Source organism: Poeciliopsis prolifica, unplaced genomic scaffold (genome assembly GCF_027474105.1).
Source record: "Poeciliopsis prolifica strain line A6 unplaced genomic scaffold, Auburn_PproV2 SCAFFOLD045, whole genome shotgun sequence".
Classification (NCBI taxonomy): Eukaryota; Metazoa; Chordata; class Actinopteri; order Cyprinodontiformes; family Poeciliidae; genus Poeciliopsis; species Poeciliopsis prolifica.
In genome coordinates this window covers 4615267-4632752 of record NW_026562420.1, presented here as the reverse complement: position 1 = coordinate 4632752, position 17486 = coordinate 4615267, and the positions used below count along the sequence as shown (strand labels likewise).

Sequence of the window (17486 nt, the reverse complement as noted above, 5' to 3'; positions counted from 1 at the left end):
AAGAAAGACCCACAGGTTGTCAATGGGGCTAGGTCTGGTGAGGAAGGGGACCACTTCATTATTCTTTCATCTGTAAGGCCTTTCATAGTGGAGTACTTTGATGCATGCAATGGAGGATTGTCCTGCAGAAAAATCATGGTCTTCTTGAAAGATGCAGACGTTTTCCTGGACCACAGCTTGAAGAAAGTGTCTTCTAAAAACTGGCAGTAGGTTTAGGACTTGATTTTGAGTCCAACTTCAAGCTGAAAAGGTCCAACTAGCTCATCTTTAACAGTCCCAGCCCATACCAGCGCCCTGCCTCCACCTTGCTCGTGTCTGATGTGAAGTGGAGCTCTGTGCCTATTACTGATCCAGCCACATGTCCATCCATCTGGTCCGTCAAGAGTCACTCTCGTCTCATCAGTCCATAAAACCTTTTAAAAAATCTGTCTTCAGATCTGTCTTGGCCCAGTCTTGATGTTCCAACTTGTGTGTCTTGTTCGATGGCAATCGGATTTCAGTTCCTCATCTTGGCCATGTCTCTGAACATCTTGCACTTCTGGGCACTGCAGGAAGGTTGCAGTTCTGGAAAATGACAGCACTGGAAGATGATGGCTTCCTGTAGCTTCATGTTTGGTTCTTTTCAAATCTTTGGCAGTTAATTTACGCCTTTTTCTTGCGACCCTGTTAGCGACTTGCAGCAAAACGATTGATGGTTGTGTGATCATGCCCCAATATCTCAGCAATTTCAAAAGTGCTGCTTCCCTCAGAAAGACTTTTTACAATTTTGGATTTTTCAGAGTCACTTAAATCTCTTTTTTGGCCCATTTTGCCTGAAGCTGCCTAATGATTATACACATCTTGATATAGTGTGTTGATCTTCTTACCCCATCATTAAACAAATACACATCAGATAATGTGTTCATATTCAACAAGCATTCAAGTTTAAGCAGCTTGGAGTTGGAAAAATGCACAGAAATGATGATATGATCAAAACTAAATTAGAATTGTGCACACAGTGTATATTTGGAACAATAATTAAAAGAAGTGGTAACACTTTGATGTGTTGTGAATAAGACTGTTATGAAACTGTCATAAACATGACAGTGTTTATGACAATGTCATAAACCTATTATGGACATCAGTCCATAACAGGATAATGCAAAGTTGACATTATTCAAAATGTCGTTATGATAACTTGACATTAACCAAGATCATATGTCAAATATGTAATAATGGTAGTCATAATAATGTGTCATTAAGATTATACTGTCGAACAAAACAGTGACAGAACTGTAATTAATATTTCCCCTGCCTGAAATAACAAGGCAAAACAAGTAGGACCAACATTAAAGATTTCATTAAGCTTTACCACACTGTGAAATGATTTCACAACAGTAAAATAATTCCTTTTACTTCAAGTGGAACAAGTACCAACAATTATTAATGTTATTCAGTGTTATTTCATATGTCATATGCCATGCTAACAGAGTCATTGATATTAAGTCTTGCGTCAAGTGAAGCGGAAAACACTGGACTACTTTTAACCACCATCATAGCTGGAGAACGAACCCTCTGCACATTGGGATAAAACAAAAACTTACTTGTTTTTTAGAGGGTTTCACATCTGGTCAGTATATTGTAACTCTGAAACAGTGATGGAAAACTAAAACAGAATTACTTAATCATTAACTTAAGAAAATGGGTTATTTCAACAGTCAGATATCTCCTTCATTAACGCTCCTGTAACGCTCTGATAACAGGGATCTTCTTCTTGTCTTCATTTCCTGGAAGCAGATCTTTAAAGATGTCTGTTAATGCTCAGAAATTATTGCTATTCTTGAAGTGACTGTGGTCAGTGTTAATCATGGTGAAAGCCTTTTCATGAATTCAAACGTGGTGATTCTCTTCTGGACATTCTCATAGTGGGTGATGACTCACTGAGGTCACTTCAAAAAAGGAACAAAAACAAATAAGCAAAAAACAATGTGATTGTAATTCAGCCTTTATTTAAATACTATTCCAAGAATGTCCCTTGCTGTCTGTCCACTGTCAGAATGGTAGACTGGCAGACAAATGTCTTGACTGGTTGTTACAAAGTGCAATATAATGATTTCTTAATACAAGAAGCACAATGACTAAGAATGAATACAATGATTCTAACCAAATATTTGTTTGCAGAAGTACATTCAGCCTGTTATTTAGAATGCATCATTTAGTGTATAGTTTCAGGCACATAAGTGTAGCTTTTCACTTAATGAGCATTCAAAATTTATTCCAACCAGATACTCTGGCTTATGGACATTTGCAAGAAGTTTATTAGTATATAAATAGATTAAACACCAGTTTTACATTTGACAACGCTTAGTTGTCTAAAATGTAACTTATTAACTCAGCAGGTGGAAGTTGATTCCTGCTCCCTTTTCCCCACTTACCTGTCCCCGCCCACAAACCTTTACCTGGAGAAAATAGTAATTCAAAATTACTTACCTAATTTTTCTTGGGGGAAAAAATTCTCTGGTCAAATAAGGGGCTTCTTTCTCTGGTGGCTGGTCTTCATTATCATCCTCCACACCCCTAGCATGTCTTCATTAGCCACATTTGCCCACTCCTCCTCCTCCTCACTCTCCACCATGTGTCTTTAGGCTAATATTGTTCTTCAGGTGGCTAACGTCAGCAAAGTAAAGAACACAAGCACCATGTCGCAGCCTTCTATGTTCCAAAACCAAAAAATTCCAACTAAGGCCGTGACTGGTAACGAGTGGTTTGATTTGCACACACTCTCCATTTGATTGTTTTGTAAAAATATATGATTTATTTCTTGTAAAATTAGAGACAAAATAATTACTAAAAATGTCTTACAACTTAGTCAAAAATGAAAAATAATCTCAATTTGATGTTTTCAGGCTCTAAAAAGTGGTCAAAAAATAATTTACAAAACCTCCCATCAACATTACCAAACAATGTTCTTAATTACTCAAATTAATTAACAACGCAATTTGAACAATTGCAAATATAAACATTTGTCTCAAATTTTGGTTTTAAACTAACCTATATTTGTGTTAGTTTGGCCCCACATGATGGAAGAGTTCTTCTTCATCAACACACTCCACGCCTGTTTGTGAACTGCATCAAGGTAATATTAAATATTACTGCATAGAGGTATATAAGTTTTTAAAGTTTGATCAGTAATACTTTTATAACAAATTTATATCAAATCATCATTTCTTGGTTAATGTCAAGTTGTCATAACGACATTTTGAATAATGTCAACTTTGCATTTAAAGTGTCTCTCTGTTCAGTAGGTTGGCATGAATATTCAGCCAACCTACCGAATATTCATGGAGACTCACTTGTGTTCATGACAGCTGTTATGTCATATTTATGATGGTGTTTATGACAGTCTTATTCACAACCCGTCAAATAAAATGTTATTAAAGAAACAGGTCATTTTTGACTCAACATGAACATACAACCTAAGTCATTTCATTGCAAATATGAAGACTCCTTGATCTTAAGCCCACTTTCAGACGGCCCATTGCCCCTTTGGGTCCCAAACAAAGAAAATATTTTGCCAACAAGATGTGACATGTTCAAGGTTTGCAATATTGTTGTAAAGCTAACTCTGCTTTAAATTATTCAGAGCTTTCTTCCTGTGTTTCATAGGTCACAGTAATCATGAGTAGTTGATACTTGAAATCAGTGACATCGGACCGATTTCTGATATCTATTTTGGATCGTGACATTCCTATTTTATCTCCATTCTTGGGGGTACAGCCAATCAGTGCCAAGGAAAATGATTGTCTGGATTGGATGCTTTAATGTCACCCAATACTGTCATTCAGCTTCCCATTTTCTTTCAAACATTTGAGTATATATCTATTTTTCTGTTGAGTATTTACTCAAGAAAAAAATCTGCAAATGTTCCGCAGATAATTTGGAGTTACCTTTTACAAATCTTTGAACACTGAACTAGGCAGGGTCCAATGTGTTCTTCTAGATCTGAGCAGGGTAAGCAAGACTGACCTCCAGAGTGACCTCCTGTTTGGCCCTGGCTCTCTCCACAGTCTCATACATCTGTGTGTTCTGAATGCCAAGGCCACAGAAGATGGCAAATGCTTCCAGGAACTGCTCATCATTTCTGTTGAAGGTTTTGACATTGCTTGACGCTTCATCCGTTTTGTTCACCAACTGGCACACACCTACATGCATGCACACACACACGAACACCCGCACACACACACCCAACCACACACACACGCACGCATTCACACGCAGACACACAAAATAAATTGTTCAATTTGGTTCTTACAAAGAAATTTAGCAAATCATCCCCACTAGCATTTCACTGCCACTACTATGGGAAACCCGACATGTTTCAGTCATGAGACTTTAAGAGTCAATGGGTGCAGTAGAGTTTATTGCTATTGAGTTTAGAGTAGTGGAGGTTATTGCTAAATGCTCCAACTTATCTGTGGCATTTATTTTAAAAATCCCTCATCTTTGCAGAACCTTGAGCTGATCTACCAGATTCAATCCCAAAATGGTGAAATTTGGGCCCGTAAACAGAGAAAGCAACATGGCCCGTACCTATGACTTTGTCTTTCTTGCCATTTCTGATTGGAGTGCAGAGCAAACTTTTTATCCGACTGGTGGAGTGATCGGGGCTTTCACACTGTTAAACAACAAAGGAAATTACTTAATAAGACTGGGGGAAAAAAATGAAGTAAAGAAAAGTGAGGAAGTGTGAGGCACAGACTGTCCAAGGGAAGCGCTGGTCCTTGGTAACGTCAGTGATGTTGAGAGGTTGCATGGTGTTTCTAACATACTGAGCGTACATGTAGTTTATCTGACTGACATCACAGTCTCTGAGGAAGAAAACACACAACATAGCAAATACTTTTAGTCACATTCAAATGGACCAAACCATAAGCTGATAAGGTTATCTTCACAAATGATTATATCTGTATTTGGAGAGATCACAGAGTGTGGATTTAGTTTAGGCCTTGGAAACATATTATAAGAGACATTTTGAAATGTATTTAATTTGCCCGTCTGTGGCTAATTCCCTCGGATCTACTGATCCTGAACACATCAGCCCCTGGATGTCCCCAGCTCGCCATTAAAAGTCTAAACATTCAGTTGGTTTAAAGTAGAACAGCATATGAACAGAAGAACAAATTATTGACCCTTTGCACAAGATGTTATCTGCTTCAGAGAGCAGTCCACTCTGCCACCACAGATGGCAAAACAACCTGTGTGCATGTTGATACCTTTAGAACCTCTTGCCAGGGTACAGACACATGATAGCCAAATATCCTTTTTATTTCGTTCATTTCACTGTAAAAAGTTTGTTTTTACAGTGAACTGGACCAGCTCACATTGTGAATCCTGCTCTTCATGAATCCTGAAGTCTGACGGGCCCTGCTCTAAATATCTCTAATTAAAGGGTGATTACAATTCTGTACTCTTTTTGGAAAAACATAAAAAAAAAGTTTCCTAAAAGTTTCTTTTAAATTTGCAGCATGAAGGGTGGGAAACCATTATGCTAGAAAGCTGAAGAGAGATTTCATTTTTCAGCATCATCGAGTCCCAAACATACATCAAATCAAATGATGTTTCAACAAAGTATTACTTCAATGGTTTGCAATCATAATATTGCACCTTTTTTATGTTTATACTTTTCTCCACACATAGTGATTTTTTTTCTGTTAAATTGTACATAATATACTATATGTTGCATTTAAGGTGATGAAAGTAAAGTAAGTTCAGAAATACTTCATTATGACCTCATATTTTTACTTCTGGTATTGTAGCAGAAATGTAACCACAGCTGGAAGTCACTAAGCCATTTTGGACTGTCCAGCTTGTTTCACATAGACATCAATAATCTGCACCAGTACAGTGAAACCAAAGCATTATTTCTGAGTTTCTAACTTTTTGTTCTTTCTTGGCTTTTACACAAAGCCTCAGGCTAATTTCTCATCCAATATTATTTCCCATCTAGATTCAGTGCGCATAATCGGATTGACATTCTGAGCATGTGTAACGGGTATTGAATATACACATGAAATTCTTGTTTTGTAATTGTCTTGTGGTTTTTTGCGCCCCCTACTGGTTGCCTGTGAATGTGAGGGGAAACCGGAGGTTCCACACAGTCTGTTCAGCTCTGTGCTGGGTTAAGGCATCAAATCCGGTTCTCTTCTGAGTAGTATTGGTTTCTGTTCAAAGGCTAACTTGGAGTTTTGTTACAGTATACAGAGTGACTAGTGGACCAGGAGGGAAGCTCACTGTGCTATTTATATATCAGTAAATGGCATAAAATCCAACCAATGTGTGTATGATGGGACGGGTAAAGGAAGTTGTCACACATGCATGTAGTATATGTGCTCGCTCGCTCAATTCACATTTTCTCTCCCTTCTCTCTGTTTGATTGAGTTAAAATAGGTCTCACTACTGCCATCACCCAAAAAGTGACAGTCCAACTCTGTAAACAGGGCAACGTAATTGTTCAACTTTTTCTACTTGAAATGCTCCGTCTGTGATTCTTACGAGTCAGATAAACATTGGTTTTGCTCGACTGAACTTCCTGCTTTGGAGAAACAGATAGAGGGTCACTGGGAAGCCGCAGGCCTTGGTTAATGCCACTATAAAAAGCCTCCTGTGATTGCAGCCGGTTAAAGCAAACATCCTGCAGGACCCCTCCTCTCCCAAGTTGGCCCTGTTGGACATGTCCAATTTTACTGGATCTGATCTTACCAAGAGGAAATCCAGCACAAACACATAATGACATTCACAGAAGTTATTAGATTAGGAGAAACTGCACTGGCAGCTGGTTGAAAAAGAGAAGGATATCTAAAGGACAACAGGGCAAAAAAAGGACATCTGGTTTTTGTCTCACTCTGCTATTCTCAGAATGTTTTCCACAACTATCATTTTCTCTTTCCCTGTTCTTGTACCCACAAATAACATCCACAAAGAGGAAAATATCCATACATCACATTGTAACACTTTACACCCATGGAAATAGTTTTCACTTTCTCATATATTCGAATGCCTTTTTAAAGCCACATTTATATTATATTGCAAAATTTTCTATATCAACTTTTGCCTGAGCAGGTGATGTGGAAGAAAAGACCTTCTCTTGCTCAATGTTGTCATATAGAAGAATTTTTCATACCAAACTATAAGACTCCTGGATTTAAAATAATAATAAAAAGCTTCTTTAAATGTGTTGCCAACAAGGAATCATTCGTGCCATTCAACATTCTGATTCAGGTATGCACAAATCATAAGCTTTAAAACAATAACCACTACATGTCTGGAGACATTGGGAAAGTCTCAGAAATTTAGGAAGCTAACCATGTGATACAGCATACATCCTGCTACTGAAAGGTCACAGGTCAGGTTTGGATGTTTTCACCTTTTTCCATTGGTTTTTTTTTGCATTAGAAGACACAGAGCAGACTGTATTTCCTGAGGAATCTAAGGCTACGTTCAGACTGCAGCCTGAAGTGACCTGATTTTGATTTTTTTGTCAAATCAGATTTTATTTTATTTTCTGCCAGGGCCATTCACACTTCCAAATATACGCGACCTGTATGTGTTCTCCAGAGTGAACAGGCAAACCACCTGAACGTGTCCTACATGCGCCGTAGAGGGCGCAATAACATCAGCGTTCTCAGTGTTCTGCCAACTGCCACAAAAAGAAGAAGTGCTCAGTGTTTGCAGAAGTAAACATGGATGCTAACGGTGGAGCAAAGCTTACGATTTTGAATTTGTTGTCTGACCGGAGGAGCATCTTAGCAACTTGATACTCATTGATTGTGGTTTTCATTCCTGCTTGAGTGTATCAGGATGCAGGATAGGAATATTTGTCCAGTATCATTGACGTTCAGGTTAGATGAATGCAACCTGGACATTGGGTCACATTTGAATCGGATACATATCGGATACCCAAGTGGCCTGGGTCACATTCGAAAAGAGTCTGACCTGTGCTGTTCAGACTGTTGTAAAAAGATCAGATGCAGGTCGCATTGCGTCAAAAAAAAAATCAGAATTGGGTCTCTTCAGGATGCAGTGTGGACACAAGGTTTGCAGCAAGATGCTGCAGATCCTGTCTAAGTCTATTGTTGAGTGCTTCATCTCTTCTGCCATCATCTGTTGGGCAGCCGGGTTCGATTCCCGGCCCGGGGTCTTTCTGCATAGAGTTTGCATGTTCTCCCTGTGCATGTGTGGGTTCTCTCTGGGTACTCCGGCTTCCTCCCACAGTTCAAAAACATGACTGTCAGGTTGTTTTTTTCTAAATTATCCTTAGGTGTGTGTGCATGGTTGTTTTTTCTGTCTGTCTCTGTCTTGCCCTGCAATAGATTGGCGACCTGTCCAGGGTCACCCCACCTCTCACCCGAAATGTTTCAATGGAGATAAGCACCAGCACCTCTCCTGACCTCACTTGGGACAAGGATGTAAAGAAAATATGGATGGAAGAAGTTATGAGGATTTCACCGAAGATATGAGCAATTTTTCTGGAATTTTGGAAGGTGAAGCTAATTAGTTGTAGCTGGTTCTACTGAAGAATTGCTACCATATTTTTCCGGTGGTCGGGCAAACTCCTACCACAGTCACTACCATCAACCCAGAAAAACAGTCCATTTCATGCAATCATAGTGATTGCATGAAATGGACTGGTAAAAACCAGTCCAACACTATTTGTTTTGTCCAGAGTGTCTGGACTCTTGATTAATGGGAAATCACTGCTTCCTCTGTTGAAGTCTAAAATTTGACCCAATCGGCAATGTTTCCCCATCATAATCATATAAAGATATAAGTAGCTAAATATGTTAGGGTAGATATTTCACTTACTGCTCCTCTGTCGTTGCCAGAAGCAATGCTGAGGTCCAAAATTTCTGTACATGGCTACAGTGCTGTTGGAATGGGTTAATGTGATTGACTAAGTTACCCCAACGTGGGGTCTGTTCATATGATTGGCTGAAGCAACAAGTAAAATGTTGTTTCTGTCCATTTGTGAATCTTGTTTAGTACATTTGTGAATACTGAGACTGTTTTTGCTCCATGTTTCTCTTTTTGATTTCAATATTATGTCAAGAAGATACATTTCCCTCCATATGATAATAATGAATCTTTATGAAAGTGTCTGTCAGACAACTATCATCAAATGGCCTCTGAGGGAGGGAAAAGCAGAGCCAGTCTGGGACAGCCTGCTGCTAAGGGGATCCTCTTACCTTTTGGGAGTATCTAGGACTTCCCTCAGCTCCTCATGTTCCATGTGAAACACACTGGAGAAGGAATTCTACAAAAAGAATGAAACAAATTTATTTGACTTGGAAAAAGCAAATAGTCTAAATTTCCTAGTCATACCAACCACTCAGTGTGTTTTACACTGCAGCCAGTCACATTCACAACATGCACACATCCATTCACTGATACCCAGATCAGTAGGCAACTTGAGAGTAAGTGTCATGCCAGGGGAGTGTCAGGCACTAATTCTGTGTTTTCCTCTATTTCTTTTAGCTGCTTGCATGCTCACACATGCACACACACGCACACACACATGCGCGCACACACGTACGCACACAGTACCCACGCACACATAGATACAAAGCTAAGGTTAAAGGAAGTGACAAATTATTTTTGTTTTGTTCTCCCATAAGGAAAGCATGAAGATGGACCAGCACTGCAATTTAGTCTTAAAAAATGGATTTGATGAATTAAACTCACTGACTCTTCTTGAACCTTATACATTAAGAACCTAAATGGAGAAAGGATAATCTCCATCAGCACCACTTACTAAAACATAGTTGTGCTAAGTCTAACCATAAGCACAAATGATAATCAGTTCTGCAATGAGTGCTACCTCAATGTTACATTTTGTGGAAGCTAATTCTAAATGCTAATTTCAATGTAAATAATATATCCTTAAAAGAATGCAACCCATGAGTTACAATTTACTTTTGATATTATAATTTACATGTTCTACAAAACCGTTAGATATTGTACTTGTTTATGTTTACATCTTATGTTTCTATATTTTTTACTGTCTGTGTTTCATTTTGCTCCTACGTTTCTTGTTTGAAATAAAGGTTTTAGGGGGAAAAAGGCAGGAAACAGAACTACAGTGTGACCAGTCATCACCCACTTCAAAATAAAAGCACAATCAAACTGCTATTATAAACTACCTGAAGAAATCTTAACAGTCGATAGTTAAAAGTTCAATACTAAAGTCAAACTTTATTCAACTGAAGGTTTACAGACAGCTATATAAATTATTCTTTTGAATTTATGCAAAAAGATTAATTTAGAGGCATCTAAGTGCACTAAAATGTTTTCATATTTAGTAAAAAGAAAAAGCTCAAGCTCTAAAACAAAGGTCTGCCCTCCACTGCCTAGGAGCACATTGAAATGTGGCTGGAAAAAGGTGGAATCAGACCCACAACTTTCAGACTTCTCTTCTCTCTCTCGTCCGACAGTTTGACTTTAAGTGTGTATCCAACTTAAGACGTTGCACACCTTTTTCGCACGCACAACGCATTTTGGTCTGAATGCAGATTTTAGCTGATCTAATGGAATACAGACCGGAGCTCATTCTAGGGAGAAGCTCCTCTGTGGTTTATGGTGACAGCTCTAGTCATATTGGATACCTCCTACTCTGAAATTACATTACCACAACAAAGTATACAACAGTAAAACCGTGCATACTGCCTGGAAGTAAAGTAGGGAAAAAATGTTGATCTGTCACTTATTAATCCTTTCCTCAAGCAGAGTTTACTTCAACACTACTTTTGCCTTCCCTTCTCATCGGGACTTGTTTTTTCTCAATTTCCTCTCTCAGACCCTCACAAAGGTATAATTTTTTCCATTTAAAGTGTAGGGACAGGATGTTGAAGCTGGAAGAAGCGTCTTCACTTTGGAATAATGTGTGTTTAGCACGCATGCTAAACACACAGCTTTGCCCCGTAGTCGTATATCCATCTACGTGAAGATGTTTTAAACTGAAAAAGGAGCCAGCAATGTTATGACATTTTTAGGGGTCTGTGACAAACAGGAAGGTTTAACCGGATAATGCAGGATAATGGAAAATTGGACCAAATCCAGGATATATTTGGAGCTATTCATGAAAGCTGTACCTGACGAGGAAGGACAGCAAAAAGAATCACAGGACAGGAGAGGAATTTCTGTTTCTTTCATGCATTTCAGTGTTTTCACAGATGATACTCTGGTAGACTTGGTTCAATTGGGGACCAAAATTATAAAATTTGTTACATTTTCTACTGCTGCAGTTTGTTTTTATGCTTTACTCTGTCCAAGGAACCAAATCTCCCCCGAAAGTGCAGGGCATTCAGGGTAAATGCAACCAAAACAAAGCTATGTGTGTACGCTGACAGGAGAAAAGGCTCAAAGACAAAAGTGGCATCCATTTTATGTGTGCATTTTGTTAAGAAGAAAGTTGCACTCTGTTTTCTTCAAAAGTTTTCATTTCGTTTCCTTCAGCAGTTCTTGATGCAGTGCCACCACAAGTAAAGGGGACAAATGGACTCACAGCAACCTGTTGGTTTGACACACTCGTTAACAAGAAACAAGTTGAACAAAGTTGACAAATTTAAGCCAGTCTTACTCAAATTGTTTAGATGACATCAAATAAAGAAGGAAGTTAATAAGTGATCTCTTTTTTACCAGGGTGTTTTGCCTCAGGGAACTTTTTTTAACAGTAGTTAGATAGGAAAGTGGGTAATGACAGAGAGGGACAACATGCAACAAAGATCATCAGGCTGGAATTGAACCTGCAGCCATATTGAGAACTAAGGTCTCCTTATGTGGCCTTATAGTCACTCAATTTATTAAGTTGGTTCAACAAAATTTGGTCCAAAATGAGTTTAGATCAAAGCACATTTCTTAATTGGTCCAACTTAATTGCTTCAATTGGTATCGGCTTCAACTTCACAGAAGTTGAAGCCAATATTCAAAGAGATTTGAATTATTAGAAGAAAATAAATGATTTAAGTAAGAGTGACTTAAATTTGTCATGTTAAACACACTGAATGAATTAAGTTATAAAAACTTAGTTATAAAATTTTAGTCAATTCAGTTGGATGAAATGAATTGGATTATCATAATAAATTGGTCAGAAATAGGTCACAAAACTGGCTTTGAACTCAGTTGTTTCAAGCAAAGTTAAAGTAAAAAGTTCCTTTAATTTAATTAAGTGGTTTAGCATTGTAAATTAATTAATTGAACACATAAAAGTGAAGTTGTCATCAATAAATCAAATGAATTATGTGAGATTAATGAACATTAGGCCTGTCACGATAACAGATTTTGCTGGACGAGAAATTGTCTCAAAAATTATTGCGATAAACGATAATATTGTTTGAAGACCTTTTTACATTGATTTAATGGAAATTACATAATAATACATGCGATTTCCTGCCAAAGATAGATACACTTTACTTTCAAAAGACACTTGACACTGGCACTGATACACAAAATAAATAAAACAACCAAAACTAAAATAGATTCTTAGTCTCCATTAGCAATAAATGTACTTGAATAAAAACTAAACAACATGAAGCCAAAGTGGAAATAAACACTGCATTCAACCAAAAGAGTGCAGATTATGAAGTCTGTATAGTATATTGGGCTTCAGTAACAATTAGATTTAAATAGAGAAGAATCCGACTGAATGATGCAATAGTTCAAACTACAGGATTTTCTACCCAGAACGACAATCTGAGAACGTTCTTCGTTCTGAGATTGTCCCTTGTGTGTTACGGTAGATCGTTGTGGCCGCTCCGATCAAGGATTTATCCAGACTGGGAGAGTGACGCAGCCTGTTGAATGTGACCGGTAGCCAATCAGAAAGCGCGGATTCTCCTCCTGCTTTCTGAGGGGAAACACGGAGGGAATCCCGAACAGCTGACACGATGCAACCCGAAGTCCAGCAGACATCGGAAACAACATGAATGTTTATTCAACATTTCATGCAAAGAAAATATAAATAACTAGGAGGAGTTGGAGCGAAATTTCTACCAGAAAAAACTTTTCCGCTGTTCTTCGTTAACGTGACATAAATAGTTTATAATGATTTTCATTCAGTCAGACTGACACTAGCCGCATGCATTGCAGGAAGATTGTAGTAAGCAATTGATTAATGTCTGGTTTCAATATTAGTGAACTGGACTTATTATTTTGTGTCCATTGTTGGACACAACACGGTTCGATCGAACCGTTTTAGCGAGGATTTCTGTCGGCTAATGTGTCTCTCAGGTTTTGACAATCCGCGACATCAGATGGTGCAGCGCGCTGGGCATTACACTAAGGAAATAAGGAAGGAGGGTCAGTGGAGAGCACCGGAGTTGAGGCTTTTTTCATTCAGTGTCATCAACAGTAAGAGAAAAAGGCAGGAAGAAACGATATAGACGATAATTAAAATGAGGTCGATAGTTTTAATTATTGCGATTAATTGATTTACCGTTTATCGCGACAGGCCTAATGAACATAAATACATAAGATGAAAATCAGCCAAAAACACTTTTTAGAGTGCAATGCAGTGTGAAAGAAACTTTTATCTCATCTAATAAATAAATGAGAAATTATTTATTATCTCATCTAATAAATAAAAGTTAATTTAAGGTTCAGTCATCCTTTAAAACCATGTGGCATTTTTCTTTATCAGCTCTGATTAATTAACATCCCCATCTGTAATTAATGTGACAATATGTGGAAAGGTTCAAGCATATGTAGATATTACAGTATCTATATGTGCTTATAGCTTAAGGATATAACTATTAATATAGACTGTGCATGCAGAAATTCTGAGAAATGTTTTCTCATATGTGTCAGGGGACATGTCTTCATTTCCAGCTCCTTACTTCCTCTTTAGAGAATTAAACAAGTGGGGGAAGAAACTATGACAGTGTCAAACCCAATCAGACATAATTTATGTAAACACCACAGACACATTTATACTTGCAAATGCCAACACACTGAGATGCAGCGCAGTAACATTCACACAGAGCAACTTGAGTACCACAAAAATCAAGATTGCAGAATAAAAATGTCAGTTAAAGCTAAACATCTCCTGGCCTTTATACGGGTAAGTGCAGAGAAAATTAAACTATATAGAGAGTATACAGCACATAATGAAGACAGTTCCCAACGTGACACCACACATGAGCAAAATGAAGACAGCAAACATGTCTTGCTCTTTCCGGACTGCCTCTTACTGCACCTCCAAAATACAGAAACTTTTCCTCTAGAAAACACTGCGTTAAAATCTGCTGAATAATGGACCTGGTTGAAAAAATACAAACGTGAAATACTGACACCTGCATAAAGATGGATGTGTGGAATAGGCCAGAAGAAGGCAATAATCTCTGGGTAAATGTTTGGTAGGGAAAGAAACAGAATAGAGAGAAAGAGAGGAGAGAAGTAAGCAATGAGGCGACAGCTTGTCTCGACAGAGTTCCTGTGAGGAACAAATATTTACGAGCTGAGGCTATGTCAGTAGCTACAGTACTTTACCAAAGTATTGGGCCCCTAGAACTTTTCAACCTTTTTCCGCTTTTCAAGCTTCAAACATAAAGAGCTAAAAGTTTCATTATTTTGTGAAGAATCAACAAATGGGAAACAATCATGAGGTGGAACAAAATTTATTGGACATTTCAAACTTTTTTAACAAATAAAAAACTACAAAGCATGAAATATTATTCGGCCCCCTTGCAATAATACTTTGTAGCGCCACCTTTTGAATTACAGCTGCGAGTCGCTTGGTTTTGTCCATCAGTTTTGCACATTGAGAGACTGAAATTCTTGCCCATTCTTCCTGGCAAACAGCTGGAGCTCAGTGAGGCTGGACTTTGACTTGGCCATTCTAACACCTGGATACGTTCATTTGTGAACCATTCCATTGTAGGTTTTGCTTTATGTTTGGAATCATTGTCTTGTTGGAAGATAAATCTTCTTCCCAGTTGTTGTTTTACAGACAACAACAGGTTTTCTTCTGTATTTTGTTCCATCCGTCTTCCCATCAGTTTTAACCATCTTCCCTATCCCTGCTGAAGAAAAGCAGGCCCAAACCATGATGCTGCCACCACCATGTTTCACAGAGAGGATGGTTTGTTCAGGGCGATGAGCTGTGCTGCTTTTACACCAAACATATCATTTTACATTGTGACCAAAAGTTTGATTTTGGTTTCATCTGACCAGAGCAACTTCTTCCATGTTTGGTGTCTCAGGTGGCTTGTGGCAAACTTTAAACCAGACTTTTTATGGATATCTTTGAGGAATGTCTTTCTTCTTGCCACTCTTCCATAAAGGCCCGATTTGTGCAGTGTACCACTGATTGTTGTCCCATGGACAGACTCTCCCACCTCAGCTGTCTGTAGATCCAGAGTGATCATGGGCCTCTTGGCTGCATCTCTGATCAGACTTCTCCTTGTTCCAGATGAACGTTAAACAGGACATCTTGGTCTTGGAAGATTTGCAGTGGTCTGATACTCCTTCCATTTCAATATGATCACGTGTTCAGTACTTCTTGAGATGTTTAAATCTTGGAAAATCTTTTTGTATCCAAATCCTGCTTTAAACTTCTCCACAACAGCATCTTGGATCTGCCTGACATGTTCCCTGGTCATCATGATCTCTGTGCTTGACACACAACCTGAGTTTGATCACAGAGTAGGTGCATTTATTGGGGTCTTTATTACACACAGGTGGATTCAGTTTATCATCATCAGTCTTTTAGGACAACATTGAATCATTCAGAGATCCCAACTGATCTTCTTAAGAGAGTTTGCTGCACTGGAATAAAGGGGCCCAATATTATTCCATGCCCCACTTTGCAGTTTTTTGTTAAAAAACTTTAACATGTCCAATAAATTTCGATCCACCCCACGACTGTGTTCCACTTGTTGTTGATTCTTCACAAGATAATAAAAATTTTAGATGTTTATGGTTGAAGCCTGAAAAGCGGCAAAAGGTTGTGAAGTTCAAGCGATCCAATCCTTTTGTAAGGTACTGGACATGCTTGAAACAATGCAAGGAAGGCCAAACCTAAACACTAAGAGAAAGTGCTGTATAGACACATATTTATTTCCATTTTATATGATGATATGATTAAGCTAAGGTCTAACAAGAGATTCTCCATTAGATTTATGTCTGGACTAGGCCATGGTAATAAAAAAGGTGCTTTGATCCAAACTGTAGCTCCAGCTTTTGGAGGTCATAAAGACCACGTTTCCATCTGTTGACCTTTGTGCAGCAACAGCCACAGCCTCCCAGACACTCATCAGAGATGTGAAGCGTTTTCCTTCTCCATAAATCTCCTGATTAAGAAAGACCCACAGGTTGTCAATGGGTGCTAGGTCTGGTGAGGAAGGGGACCACTTCATTATTCTTTCATCTGTAAGGCCTTTCATAGTGGAGTACTTTGATGCATGCAATGGAGGATTGTCCTGCAGAAAAATCATGGTCTTCTTGAAAGATGCAGACGTTTTCCTGGACCACAGCTTGAAGAAAGTGTCTTCTAAAAACTGGCAGTAGGTTTAGGACTTGATTTTGAGTCCAACTTCAAGCTGAAAAGGTCCAACTAGCTCATCTTTAACAGTCCCAGCCCATACCAGCGCCCTGCCTCCACCTTGCTCGTGTCTGATGTGAAGTGGAGCCTGTGCCTATTACTGATCCAGCCACATGTCCATCCATCTGGTCCGTCAAGAGTCACTCTCGTCTCATCAGTCCATAAAACCTTTTAAAAAATCTGTCTTCAGATCTGTCTTGGCCCAGTCTTGATGTTCCAACTTGTGTGTCTTGTTCGATGGCAATCGGATTTCAGTTCCTCATCTTGGCCATGTCTCTGAACATCTTGCACTCCTGGGCACTGCAGGAAGGTTGCAGTTCTGGAAAATGACAGCACTGGAAGATGATGGCTTCCTGTAGCTTCATGTTTGGTTCTTTTCAAATCTTTGGCAGTTAATTTACGCCTTTTTCTTGCGACCCTGTTAGCGACTTGCAGCAAAACGATTGATGGTTGTGTGATCATGCCCCAATATCTCAGCAATTTCAAAAGTGCTGCTTCCCTCAGAAAGACTTTTTACATTTTGGATTTTTCAGAGTCACTTAAATCTCTTTTTTGGCCCATTTTGCCTGAAGCTGCCTAATGATTATACACATCTTGATATAGTGTGTTTGATCTTCTTACCCCATCATTAAACAAATACACATCAGATAATGTGTTCATATTCAACAAGCATTCAAGTTTAAGCAGCTTGGAGTTGGAAAAATGCACAGAAATGATGATATGATCAAAACTAAATTAGAATTGTGCACACAGTGTCATTTGAAGAAAATAAAACTATGAAATAAAGATGCTGCCAGGAATAAATTTCACTGTTTGCTCTTGCAACAATCTTTACTTACATTACAGTAGAAAAATGGATGTTCATATTTAGCAGTGAGTTCAGCGCTGCCCGCCTGTCGTCTATCATGTGCGATGA

General features: G+C 38.5%; 1 protein-coding gene across 1 annotated transcript in view; it reads right to left on the bottom strand.

Moving 5' to 3' along the window:
- The window catches only part of pde5ab (phosphodiesterase 5A, cGMP-specific, b), a 75315-nt gene that overhangs the window by 23394 nt on the left and 34435 nt on the right, over positions 1–17486 (bottom strand). The window contains exons 8-11 of the mRNA XM_055056568.1: positions 9222–9289; positions 4739–4847; positions 4570–4654; positions 4006–4181 (exon numbers count right to left, since the gene is read on the bottom strand). Of these exons, the coding sequence (XP_054912543.1) occupies positions 4006–4181; positions 4570–4654; positions 4739–4847; positions 9222–9289 (438 nt within the window). The remainder of the gene's footprint in view (positions 1–4005; positions 4182–4569; positions 4655–4738; positions 4848–9221; positions 9290–17486) is intronic.